Source organism: Suricata suricatta, chromosome 17, assembly GCF_006229205.1.
Source record: "Suricata suricatta isolate VVHF042 chromosome 17, meerkat_22Aug2017_6uvM2_HiC, whole genome shotgun sequence".
Classification (NCBI taxonomy): domain Eukaryota; kingdom Metazoa; phylum Chordata; class Mammalia; order Carnivora; family Herpestidae; genus Suricata; species Suricata suricatta.
The window spans coordinates 2,164,455-2,178,143 of NC_043716.1; the positions used below are offsets into that span (position 1 = coordinate 2,164,455).

At 52.6% G+C, this 13,689-nt stretch overlaps 1 protein-coding gene across 1 annotated transcript; it reads right to left on the minus strand.

Moving 5' to 3' along the window:
• Nucleotides 1-339: 339 nt before the first annotated feature.
• FXR2 (FMR1 autosomal homolog 2) lies at nt 340-13,683 on the minus strand. The gene is made up of 17 exons (XM_029928169.1): nt 13,644-13,683; nt 8,297-8,349; nt 7,847-7,940; nt 7,404-7,475; nt 7,140-7,288; nt 6,841-6,934; nt 6,249-6,365; nt 3,976-4,146; nt 3,700-3,778; nt 3,292-3,401; nt 2,981-3,067; nt 2,447-2,669; nt 2,085-2,282; nt 1,797-1,997; nt 1,618-1,713; nt 1,382-1,482; nt 340-1,032 (listed from the first exon to the last, which is right to left on the minus strand). Exons 4-17 carry the CDS (start codon nt 7,416-7,418, stop codon nt 937-939), a joined length of 1,737 nt encoding a protein of 578 aa, XP_029784029.1. The 5' UTR covers nt 7,419-7,475; nt 7,847-7,940; nt 8,297-8,349; nt 13,644-13,683; the 3' UTR covers nt 340-936.
• Between the last annotated feature and the right edge of the window lie 6 nt (nt 13,684-13,689).

Below are 13,689 nucleotides of genomic sequence, written 5' to 3' on the forward strand. Positions count from 1 at the left end.
GTAATCGGATTAAGCAGCGGCCTTGGCTCTCCACTCACAGCAGAAAGGGCTGGGAGCAGTCCTACCTAGCCTGCTGTGACTCAGGGTAAAGGAGTGGCCCAGCTCTCCTACCTGCAAACCTGGGGGAGGGGAGAAGCCACAAGCCACAGGCCACTGTCCTCTGGCCGTGGAAGCAACCCCGGGCCTGGGGAACCTAGGAATGTCAGGAATTCCCAGAAGCGATCTTTGGAACCCTAGAGAAGCCAGGTGTGGAGAAACCAGAAACAAGGGCCCGGGCAAGTGAAGCCTGGAGAATCTGATGGACCAAGCTGGGCACAAGGAAGGCGCGGGAACCACAGAGCCATTTGGATTTTTTATTCTCTTTTTAAATACTGTACAGTGAAAAATAAATACGCCTTCTCATCCACCAGACAAGGTTGGTCCCCCCTCCCCTGGGGGACCTTGTCACCCCCGCTTCATACACACCCCTGGTTCTACTCCAAAACCTTCCCCATGCCTCCCACCCACTTCTACCCTTACTATCCCCGTCTTCCACAGTGATGAGGCCCCAGAAATGGGCGGTACAGGATGGGAGGAGGGATAGCAGGGGAGCCCCCCTGAACTGTCAAATCTGGGTGGATCAAGGAGCACCCCGCACCAGCAGGCGGAGAATGGGGGTGTTCAGAGAGATCGGGGCATTGGAGGATAAAGGCACATCCAGTCTGATGGGGAAGGAGAGGCTCCCCTCACCCTGGGGGTACGGGCGGACAAGAGGGAGGGGGTATGACCCTGTTACACACCCCTCCACGGGCTCCTGGAGGTTGAGGGGGGACCCAAGCTGCTGTGCCACCCCCCTCCCCCCTAGATAAGAGCAGCTCCAGCGCAGGTCAGTCGGGCCTGTGAGGCCGTGGTGTTGGGCAGCAAGCGAGATGAAGGGAGGGATGTGGGCCGGAGGTCTTATGAAACCCCGTTCACCAAACTGCCCAACTCCAGGGGGGCCGAGAGCTCCCCATTCTCTGAGGGGCCCTTAGGAAGCTTGCTGACAGAGTCTCCCTGGGGAGGAAGTGGGAAACAAAACAGGGACAGGCAGGAAGGACGACCGTCAGTGGAAATTCAGGTGAGGCATCCCTTACCATCCCAGTGCTGTGGCATCTGGCGTCCCAGGGGCTGATATCCCCCCCTCCCCCCTGCAACCGGGCCGCTCTAGGAACTCTTATGGGAGCCCAGAAGCTCCAGAACAAACCTCCCTCTGTCCTGTTCAAACTTTTCACTATTCTAGGCGGCAGTCTAGGCCCTAAACATTGCTTCCTCTGCAATGTAGCAAGCGGTCTCTCTACGAATTCCTTGCGCCCTGCCCTGGGAGAGAAAAGGAGGCGGGCTGAAAGACTTCCCGCAGGCCTACCTTCGGTCCAGAAAGGGAGTCCTCGGAGGGTTTAGTGCGCTCCAGGGGTGGCCGCTGGCGGCTCTGAGACTCTGCTCGGGAGATATAGTCAGCCACGGTCACTGCAGAGGACAGAGGACCGAGAGTTGCAGAAAGAACCAGGTGTCCAGCTCCTAGACACCCACTAAACCCCAACCTCACCCCCCACACCGTCTTCTCAGCTCCGAGGAAGGACACAGGCCCCGACGGGAGCTGACCTGGCTGACGGTCTCCACTGATGGAGCCATCAGTCCTGTTCCCACGGTTACGGCGTCGGCGGCTCCGGTTCCGACGCTGGGGTCTTGACTCGTCCTCTGTGGGGCAGAGAAAACCCGAGCCATGCACCTGACCTCTCACACCTCAGTTCCCTCCCGGCTCTACCAGGCACGGCCCTCACCTAGGCCGTTCTCCGTCATGCTGGGCCCGTCTGATTCCAGGCCTCCGTCCATGACGGTCCTGTCCTCGTCGGTGCGGCGGCGGCGGGAGCGGCGGCGCCTGGCACTTGCTGGGGGGGGTTCCCCGGGCTCTGAATCGACAGGAGGTTCTGGTTCGGAGGTGTCCAGGAGGCTGTACGGGTTACTGTCTGGATCTTTCAGCACTAGTTAGAGAAAGAGGAGGAGCTGGTCATCAGCTGTCCATCATCTTTCGGCCTACATTCTCGAACCCAGCTGTCTGCTACTAGTACCTGAACTGATAGATGAAGCGTTGTATCTTGTGGTGGGCCGGGGGGCGGGTGGGGGTCCCCTACCCCGGCCCCCAATTGGCCGCCTCCGGCTTTCTTCCCCCCGGGTCGGGGGGTCCCGGTCACCAGGCCCAGCTCGGTTGGGCTCCTCCCTCTTCTCTGACTCTGTCTCAGAAGCTGTGGACAGGTCCGAGCTGGGGCCTGAAGGACACAGCGGGCTTCAATCAGGGTCACTCGCCCCCACCCCCCTCACCTACAAGTCCCCCAGCCAACCGCATCTTCCATGTGGCCATCACCCTCCCTGGAGAGGCCCCCAGACCCCCGCCTCTCCGAGGCCCGCGGCTGTTCAGCCCCACAGCTCTTACCGTAGGCGGGGCCGCCTGTCCTCCGGCCGCGGCCGCGGCCCCCGTAGCTGCCCCCGTAGGTGCGGGTGGTGTGGAGGGAGGACGACGAGCTCTCATCGGTGGCATAGCCAGCCTTGTCACTGCCACCGCTGCCGCGCCCGCTCCCAGGAGGCCGAAAGCCCAGCCCAATCTGCCGAAGCTGTTCATCGATTTGCAGCCTCTCCAAGCGAAGCTGCTCCACCTCCTGGTTGGTGGGAGAGAGAGGAAGATACAGAAGTGGGGGGAGATGGAACATCAACACACAGCTGCCTCCTCTCAGGCTGCTCTGCCCTGGCTGTCCCCCGACACCTGAACTCTCAGGAACGCTACATGGAAGACACGAGCTAGGCAAGGAAAATCCTGCGATTCGGCCCCGCAGCCCCAAATTTCCACTCCGCGTGTTCTGTTCTACTCAGACACAAACTGGGCATCACAACTCCTGACTTTATCCACTGGCAGCCTTGGTCTCCTTGCTACCCCCAGATCTTCCCTGTCCCAGGCTTTGGGCTCGGGTACCTGCAGGTAGGAGAGATGATATTCCAGCAGAGCCTGGGCATTGCTGATATTCTCCCGGGTGCCAACAAATATGAAGGGAACCATGCCCTGCGCGGCACAGAGGACAGAGGGTTAGGAGGCTCGATGCAAGTAGTCAGTCCGCCCTGCCTCCTCCGGAAGCCCGCCCAGGGGGCTGGTTCTGGGCTCTCATCTCTTGGGGGAGACCGCAGTTCCCATCCTCCACCCTCTAGAGACCCCGGCCCACGTAGAAGGGCCCTCCAACGGCCCCGCCTACTCCTGGAAACCAGTCTGCAGGTGCAGAGGCGCCATACCTCCTCCCTGGGGTTCTTCTTGTCATTGTCACCTTCGACGCGAACCCTCACCACACCGGACTTATCCACAATCTCCTGGATCACTTTCCCGTTCTTCCCAATCACTTTGCCTGAATGAGTAAAGGAGGAATTAGGCTTTTTTTTTTTTTTTTTTTTTACAGGCAAGAAAAAAAGAATAATGGAGAAGATAAACACTTTTCCAGCTTCTATATACACATCCAGTTTAATATTCTCCTGCTGCTAAGTTTCTGGTGAGTTTTCACAGGACAAAAAGACTACAATCCCTAGAACCTGCTCTTCCATTTCCGTCACTCGTACAAGGCTGGTGGCCCTGTCCTGTGACACTGCAAGTCACAGGGAGGCGCCAGGCCCAGAACCCCTTCAGGGAATCCCACACCCTCAACTCACCAACGAGGTTCCTGGGCACCTGCACGGAGTCCTCCGAAAACTCCAGGTAGCTTCGGGCCTGTCGGCACGCCTCCGGGGTCTAGAGAGCAGGGGGAGCAGTCACTCACAGAGGGCCGGGTTCTCCAGCAGCGGTCCTCCTGCCACCCTCCGCCTTCGGACAAGTGTGCTGCCACCAAGTCCGGGAGGGAGGTGGACAAGACTCAGGCTTCTGGCTACCTCCTCACCCTCTCTCCTCTCCACCCCCGACGACCTAAGCGACAGCTGTCTTTTACTGACCTCCCCGTAGATGCGGAAAGTGCAGGTCTCTTCGCCCAACTCAATGGCGGTCACCCCAGGGACTTTGCGGGCCTGCTGGATGTTGGCACCGTGCGTCCCAATTGCCAGTCCCATCAGGTCCTCTCGCACCGTGAACTCCTCCTGGAAGGCCGCCGCCAGCTGCTTACTGGTCTGAAAGGAAAAGGCGCTGCTGGATCCGTGGCGGCGGGACCCCACACACCGTGCAGGGGACCCGACACGCGGCGTAACTTCAGCGCGAGAAAAACGCGTGGAAAGCAAGTCAGAACTACCCGGGCCCCCTGACGCCAAGCCCTGCCCAGAAGGAGTCAGGAACCTCTCATTCCACTCCTACCTTGCAGACCCCAATGCCTAGCGGGGTGAGGAGGTAAATGAGGGCTGAGTTTCGGCTGGGAGCCACAAAGCTCTGGATTTGGTCCTAACACCATCTGCTTATGTGATCCTAAACAAAACATGCTTTCTGCTAAATGATTACCCCTGACTTACCCCATTCCCAGACTAGCAAGAGGATTAAATAAAGTCGGTGAGGAAGGACCTTTCACAAGGTGAATGCAAGGGTAAGAAACTACTATCAACTTAACCAAACTACTATCAACTCCCAAAGTAAAACCCAACGAGTGGAGTAGAAAGCAAGGGCTTGAAAAAGCAGGAAAGAAGCCGTAAACACAATACCTCATTTCACAACCAACCCTTAGAGAGACACCTGGGTACAAGAGCAGGAAGACAGGGAAGATTCTAGAAGAGAGAATCCTAGGTAGGAAGCCCCAAACAGGAGAGATGTCTAAAATGGGACATTTCCGATCGCAGTCCACTACTTCCTACTTCCACGAGGGACGAGGCTGTGCTGCAGCAAGGACTTACACGAGGCAGAGAGAGAGAGAAAGGGAGAAAACAGGCACTACACGGGGTATTCAAAATAAGACAGGGAGGGAGAGGATTTACAACCGTCCTCTGAACAAGTTGCCAAGGGTTTTATTTCTTCAGTGGCCTGATGGGTACAAGGGCACTCATATATTTTTCCTTTACAGTCCTTGTTTCAAAATAACTTTTTTAAAAAGAGGGCAAAATCTCTCAAAAACAAAGACATGCTCCTATTCTTTTTCTTAATGTTTATTTTTGAGAGAGAGAGCACCCACACATGGTGGATGGGTAGAGAGAGGGATGGGACAGAGGATTCAAAGCCAGCTCCGCGCTGAGCAGAGACTGATGTGGGGCTCAAACCCACAAACCTTGAGATCATGACCTGAGCTGAAGTCCAATGCTTAACCAACTGAGCCACCCAGGGCCCCCCCCCTTTTTTTTTTTTAAGTAATAAGCTCACATCCAATGTGAGGCTTGAACTCACACTCCTGATAGAGAGTCAGATGCTCTACCAGTTTAGCCAACCAGGCACCCTGACTTAAGACCTTGCACGGATGGCTAACTTGAGTATCCAGCACGCTTTTCTACACCCATCAGTACAGCCAGGTCCTAGGAGAGTTGAAAAGTCTACGTTCGGTCACCAGAGAATCTGCTCCCTGGGCCCTGGAGCAGACAGAATTTGTATCATCTGGGGGAAAAGGTTAATTTTTAACTGCACAGTGCCATGAGCAGCACCCCTGCACAAGTGACAGACTACCAGCATTTGCTCAGGCCCAGAGAGAAGCCTCCCCCAAGGATCAGTTCTCTTGTTTAGGACGGCATACTACCTAAGAAAAGGGAATCTGACCATAAGGTACCAGAACTGAAGAAGACCTTGTAGAAATATTCTAGTCTACCTATCTCATTGTCACAGAGAGAAAGCACACAGAAATCAAATGATCTGCCAAAAGTCAATATTTGACAAAACAAGACTTGGGGTTTCAAGTCCGGTGGTCTTTCCAGTGTACAAATGGTTCTCAAATACGCCCTGCAAAGCAGTCTGATTCCCAGAGGTGGATCTGGGGGAGGCCCGTGGAGTCAGAGCCACACCCCCTCTTCTACTTTTAGACAGAGCTGCTCTGATTGATCTGTTTTATGCACCGTGTTTTCAAATAACACTTCGCTTGATCAAAGGGTCCCACGGTTAAGAGAAAAGTTCAGGAACAACTGTACTATCATTAACAGGATGGAGCTCTGCCACCTGGAGGAGTCTGGGGTAAAACAGCAGACACAGGTTTAATGGCCCAGAAAGACCGTAGTCTTCCTATTTTGTAAATACAAGAGCACGGGTGAAGGACAGAGGCAGAAGCGAGGAGGACAATACCTCCACAGGAAAAAGTGGAGCCAGAACTTACCTCTAGGTGTTTGGTGGCTTCTTCGTTGCGGGACATGAGTAGCAGTTTGGTGCGCAGGCTTCGAAAATGCATGTCACCCAACAGGGACGCCCGCTTCACGGGAGCCTCTGTGGTCGACTGCGAAGAAACCGATGGAAAAGCCATTAAAAAAGAGTGAATACACACGGGGAGGCCAGGGGCTGGGAAGCAGGGTGCCTGAATATCTAGGACAGGAGTTAAGAAATGAAGCTAGGGAAGAGGAAAATCACTGTCCGTCTCACAAGGGCCTACTCTGGGTACCGAGGGGCCATGATCATAGGCAGCAAGCAGAGCTGCGAACCATACAGTCTATATTTGAGTCCTAATACACAAGAAAGAGTCCAGCCCAGATGGCAACACTATGGATAAGTTAAAAAAAAATAAACTAAGGTCCTACATGAGGGAGACTACAGAAACATGGGCTACCTGGGCCCACAGGGGTCTGAACAATAAAGTCTCCTTTGACAAATAAATACAAGCATCTCCAAGCACCTCCCTTTCCGCAAAGGAGTTAAAAAGATAGAAGGAAAAACTGTTGTAAGGGCTTACGTGAAACTCAGGCCAAATAACTCACCAGAATGAAGAGCTCACTATTTGTGATGTTAAGAAAGATGCAGTTCGCTCCCAGCGCTTTCTTGAACTCTTTATGGACGTTTTCATTGGAGCAGCTGCAGAGGGAGAGGAACACGCTCAGAGGAGAGGGAGGGATGACACAAAGGAGAAGAGAGGAAGGACTGAAGTAAGCGAACAGGGATGGAGAGAGGAACTGGGGGCAAGAAGGGCTCTGGAGAAGGTGCTCAGGAAGGGGTGCTGGGAGAAATCAGGGCGGAGGGGAGGACTGCTGAGGGGCCCCTCCCGACACCAGGAACTCACGCCTCTCTCAGATCCTCAGGCACGGCCATGGTCACCTTGAAGAAGCTGCCTTTGGTGGCAAGAGGATTGGGATTGACTGGCCGGAGCCGCTCCAGGGTGACAATCTCATTGTACGTGGCATCGCAGGCAGCATATTCGATGACATAGAACTGGCAGAAAGGAAGGAAGAAAGGAGAGGTTACGGACGACCTGGGCACCTGTCTCCCACGCCTGTGACTCCGAGTTCCGCCTGGGCAGCTCTCCAAAGGCCCCCCGGTCACTCACATCTCCCTTCATCATCCGCACCCTGGCCAGCCACCAGCCGCAAGGTTCCTGCTCGTTGGCTCGAGAATAAACCTGAAGGAAAGTTGAAAAGAAAAGAGTTACTAAAGACCATCCCAAAACATCACGAGTGGAATAAGCATCCAGACGCCTGACTGGCGCACTACACCAAGACAAAGGAAACTAGAGGAAGGAGCGAACTGAAAATCAGAGTGTGATCTGACATGCACATTTGACCACAAACGAGGAAAAGGGACTCCCCGAAACCGGGAAGCCCCTGAGAGTTCGGCTGATCACAACACTGACGGGGAACTGGGGTGTTCCACTTTGCCACAGGCCGCCGGGCTGGGCGCAGCAAGGAGCCTAGGGTACCGGTACCAGGGCAAGGAAGATGCAGAGTCCTGGGAAAAGTGGCCTCTAGAAAGGGTGGACGCCGTGGCCCTTACCTCTACCTCATCGCCTTCTGTGATCTCTTTATTATAGTCAGCTGGAGGTGGCAGCCGGACGTCCCCAAAAGGAATCTGTCTCTCACTCTGCCAGCTGCAAGGGAAACCGTGCCATGAAAGCCACTCGGGTTAATGGGGTTGCCCCTTTCTTCAGGAAGGGGTTCTTGCCTCTACTGGGCAATTTCCACCTTCCCTGGTGATCAGAGGCTCAATTCCAGGTCCTCCTCCACGTTGGTGTCTTCTGTCACTTGCTAGCAACTAAATACCAGGTCAGATGTCCCCCACCCTCATCAAATTTCAGCCTGTTCATCTCCTGGGATCCACTGAAGTTGCTCCCCGCCCCCCCAACCTCCTGGCTCTCTCCCACCTATTACATTCCTCACAGGACTCACGCCCCCTCCCCTCCACGCTCCTTCTAGGATGTGAGATTCTCTATTCCCAAGATCTTACTTGTTTTCAAAGAAGATGGTAACAGAGTCTTCATGGACATCCTTCACAAAGCCCTAGAATGGATTTTAGGATAAATGAAAAAAAAAAAAGAAAGAAAAAGAAAAGGACAATTTACCACCACTGTGGCCATCAAGGGAATGGAACAGAGACATTCAGAAACCATTACCTACAGTATTAGAAGGGGACACAATCTAAAGATAGGGCCAGAAAAAACCGGTACTGGGGAGAGAATATGAATGTTGAGGTAGAGACACAGAAAATGGTATTGGCATGGAAAAGGAGTTAGCAAAATCCAGAAATAAAAGAGGATACAGAAATTAAATAGAAGGGGGACACATCACCTGCATCAGAACAGCCTGGAAACCAATGGTCCACTACGGCTCCCACAGGGGCCTATCTGTCCACCTCCTGTTGTGCTGAGCAACTTGCCAGAGTTCAATTAAAATACCAACAAGCCTCAGCAGGGCTAAGAATACCCCATGAGACAGTGAGTGGCTGTCCTGGAACACCTAGAGGACATCAGGATCCGCCAAGAGAGAGGAGGGTCTAGCTCCCGATGCAGCAAGAGACCTGAGTGTACTTGGTGCCTCGGCGCCTGGGTCCGAAGTGAATGAATACTCAGAACACTGATGAAGTTCAAGATGATGAACATCATTTACAGAAGGAAAAATCGTGACTTAAGACACGTGAGATCCCTGAATGGCAGACTATGATGCAGTCATGAATATGAGGACAAAATTCATAGAAACCCCCAATCTTGGATCATGACATGGGAGAGGAACAGGGATGATGGAATGGTTGGTCCACTTTAGACCGTCTGTGTCCTCACCGAAGAGGCCAAAGCTGTGTGTTCAATCCTATGCTCCACATTTTCCTACTTTCTCTACTGATTTCTCTCATACCCAAAATTAGGGATTGCTAATTCTGAAAGTCTAACTGATCGATCTGTTCTTTCATAACTGAGCTTTTAGTTTCCTAAGAAACCTCTGCCTATAATCTAAGGCCACAAAGTTTTCTCATATCTCTTCCTCTGAAGTTTTTTGGATTTTGCATTTAGGCCTGTGATCCACTTTTCAAATTAAAATCTGTATATAGTGCAAGATATGATCAAAACTCATTTATTATCCATGGGTAGCCAGTTGTTTGAATACCGTTTGTTGAAAAGACCACCCTTTCAATACTGAGGTGCCTTTTCACTTTTGTTCAAAAATCAGGAAGTGCAAATTAATGTATTAATGACAGAAAGGAGAGCCATGATTGACAGGGAACTTTCGGGAGTGATGGAAATAAAATACCTTGACTGTGGTAATGGTCTGACATAGACCTATACAGATACTTAGAGATAGATGTGGATGTCAAAACTTAGACTATATTTTGAACATACGTACTTCACTGCTTATGCCTCAATAAAGCTGTTTTAAAAAATCAGGGGGTTCAAGAGGCTAACACAAGAACTATTCCTGAGCTTTGTGGGTAGGCACAAAAGCTGGGCTCAGGAGAGAACACTAACAAGGCAGACTGGTCCCCTCGCACCTCCAAGAACTGGTCAGTCACGCACATGACCGCTCCGTCGGGACAAACGGACCCAGATTTCACGCTTGCCCCCGGCTGGCCGCCCTTCCCTTCTCTCGGGATAGGACATTCTGGGGCCTCCCTAGTGTCCGAGGCGCTCAGTACTCCTGGGGCTGCCCGGCCTCTTCTTTACTTTACTCTGCCCTCCCCTCCCCTCCCCACACAGGTTATTCCCACTCTTCACTCAGCCCCATCAATACCCACGCCTACTGTTCACGCAAGCGTTCCAATGCGCTTTTGCTGCTGAGTCCCTCTTCCCTTTTGGATCCTCCTCCCATAACCACTCACACTGCAGCCCTGGCTTCTGTACTTTCCTCCCTTTATGAGGGTCTGTCTGGATTTCTAGAGACAGTTCAACCAGCCTCTTCAGCTGACTTTATCCAGTATGTCCATCTCCAAGCTTGGAAAAATAGTGAGAGAGAGCGAGAGCGAGCTATTCTCAAAACATTTAGGGATGAGACACAAGGAAGTGGAAGAGACAGAAGAGAAGCACTTGTCTCCGTCCTCTGGGAAGAAGTTCCACTCCTAGATCTACGCAAAAGGTGTAAACTAAAGCCCTCACCCGACTCTCCCCCAATCTGTCAGGGCGGCCCGCAGGCAGGAGTAGCGATCCCTGCGTTTTCCAGCTACCATGATGCCCAGGGCGGAAATGCAGCGCTCAGAAATGGAGTTTTCCCTCACATTACTCAGCAGTTCAAGAGTGTCCCACACCCGCTCTTCGACTTCTAGGGTCTTTTTCCTTCAGACATTCTCCAAAACAAGCTTTCTCCTCGACTTCACATTCCCCCCCAGTCTCTGCTCCTCAGGCTCACCCGCATCACCGTCTTTTTTCCTCCAAAGAGATCAGTGGTAGAAGGTGAGCTCCCAGTTCCGCTCGGCCCATGCTCTTTAAGAAGATAAGCAGGTGAGTCAACCTCTAGGAGGCCAACTCCAGCCAAAGAATGACTCAGACTCCGACTCAGTGGCCATGGCACATCGTGGCTTTGGCTTATAGGGCCTCGGACCAGACGGAAGAGTGCCCCAGGCTTCTAGATACTTCAGTTTCCTCCAATTACAAGATATGAAATTAGTCCTCACCTCCATCCTAGTCCTGGGCTCTGAGAGGAGGGAGCTCTAGGAGAAACGCAGGGTCTGGGTAAAAACCACAGGTTGCAGCGGAGGATGCTAAATTCCTTAAGGAAGGGGTGGAAACTTGGGATATCCAGGCAAGGCCTGGAAAGTTGGTGACTGTGCCCTGAAAGGTGAACAGACACTTATTTGGGAGAGTACAGCTCAAAGAGTAAAATACATGTAAGAGCCACCGAAAGGAAGGGCTGACGGGACAGGTACGGAAGGTAGACCCCAGACCTGAAGTTCTCCCTAACTCGGAGGTCCAACAGCAGGACCCAATTCTAAGGCAAGAGAAAGGGGCTTTCCCAAATTCATAATTCTAGAAACACTGTAAACACTGCCTAACCCGCACCAAAGTTTGCTGAGTCATGAATATTAAATCAGTAGCAAGGTCAGAACGGTAAGTATCTTTAAGGCACTCAAAGTTGAAGAAAGCTTCATCTCAATTTAGGGATTTATTGTTTTTAACTGAGCCATGGGCCACAAAATGCTAGCGTGGCCAGAACAGAAAATCCACATCACCTGGCTTTCAGCTCAACTGCAAACTCTACTTTCCGATTCAAAATATCCTCCTCCCGATTCTCCCAAGTGCATCACCGCCACGGCCCACAAAGAGGGAAAGATTCAGAGATTTTGGTCGCTCCCTTCGCATCCGTCTCACACGGTTAGTCTGAACTAGACACCAATCTTTCCCAGAGATGCTTAGTCCTATGCTTCCTAGAGCAAAAGCGAACGCCGGATCTCAATCTCAAACGCTAAGCACCACTTTCCCTGGGACCCAGAACTCGGGAGTGGGGCAGACCAGGATGAAGGACAAGACAGCAGGGGAAACGGGGCTAAAATCCTGGGAGGAAGGGTCTTTCGACAAAGGTAACGCAAAGTTTGAAGAAAAAGAAGACAAGAGACCAACGCAGTCGATCAGATTCAGAAAGGAATTGGAGGCTTTTGCCAAAGAAAACAGAAATGCTGGGGAGGCAGGCCAGGAGAAAGAGTCTCCTGTTGGAGAAGTATGCAGAAAGAATGACAGAGAGGTCAGTTGGGCGCTTCCTTCAGACTCGGAGTAAGTTGGTTCCCCGGGGAAACACGCTGGCCACAGGAGTAGGATAAGCCTCCAGCCTGGAGAGGACGGGATAAGTGAAGGGAGATAAGAGTAGCCAGAGGCACTGAATCCAGGGAAACCTGGGGAGGGAAGCGGGTACAAATGCATAGGTATGTAGGGTGGGTAAACAAAGGCGGCAAGGAACTTATCAGCTGAAGCTGGGGCAGGTACCTTCCAGTACAAGGGCAAATGCAAGACCCTTTCCAGTTAGACTGGAAGGAGAAAGTCATTTCCAAGGGCATGAAGGTGTAGAGATCCATTAAGGGAGAGAAAGGCATGAAAGGAAGCCAAAGAAAGGGGGCTCTTCTCCAGACATGTGACATTTTCAGAAGCCATCTCTGCTGTTGCTCCTCAGGGTAAAATGAAAGAAGGCGGGAATCAAAAGTCTCTGCGAGGACGGGTCCGGGCACAAAGTCCAAAGGAGGTTCAAAATCACCAACAGTGACACAAAGAGACCTTCCTGAGCGGCAAGAGGAGTCCCCCTCTGGCTGAATCTAAACGGGGGACCAAAAAAAAAAAAAAAAAAAAGTCCTGGAAAATGGATTTGGAATAAAGATGGTAGTTAAACAGAGTTGTAAGGAACCAAATAAATCCTGGACAAGGAAAGAGCTGAATGAAGACTCCCTTCTCCAAAAGAAGGCGATCAGATTCCCAAACTGAGAGTCAGCCAAAAAGTCTTCTAGAAGTGGAAAGCCTTAAGAAGATTCTTAAGGAAAACCCCTACCACCAGATTCCCCCCTTGGGCCACTGCAGACGGTGAACATGAAGCCTCCCCTCCTCGAGATGTGAAGAACCTAGAAAAACGGTCTGAAAACATCTGAGGTCAAAATGAGATGACAAAAAGAACCCCGTGGCCGTGGAGTCGCAGAGTCGCAGACCAGCCGGCCTCGGGATAAAGGGGTGGGGTGAGAGACTCGGGAAAAGATGCCACCTTACGGCTAGGAGGGAACTTGACCGGCACAACCCAGAGTGGCCGAGGTCAAAGATAGCAAATGTCATAAATGGATTCTGACCGTTTCTCCTTGGCTTGGGAGCAGAAACGTAACACGAAAGTGGGGTCAGTCTTCCAGGGCCGGGAGGCAGAGGCCTCAGTGAGGAAGATAAAAGGATCTAATATGGGCCGGCCTTCCCAAGGGGCTGATAGGGAAGAAGAAAGAGAATTCTCCATGTGCTTGGACCGTGCAGAAGGGGTGGGGGGGAGGGGAGATGTGATTAAGGTCTAAGGTAGGTCTTCTACTAGGAAACAAGAAAAGTCAATGAGAAGCTGGGAAAATGGGGTCCCGGTTGGGGGGGGGCGGACGCTGATCCAAGCACAATAATGAGCACCGATGTTCATTCTCTCCCAGTCGGGAGTTAAAGCAGGTGTAATTAATAGAGGGACCAAAAATAGGAGGAAAGGGGTGAACTTCCAGAGGTCTCCCCGGGAGGGCTGCGGGTGGGAGCGTGGGGCTAAGGTTCGAAGGGCCAGGACTTCGCTCCGGAGGCGCGATCCCGCCCCACTCTCCCCCTCCCTGGCTGGGGGGAGGGCGCCGAAGACCGGTGTCCCCGGCCGGCGCGCCGCCTCACCTTGTAGAAGGCCCCGTTGGAGCCGCGCACCTCGACGGGCAGTCCC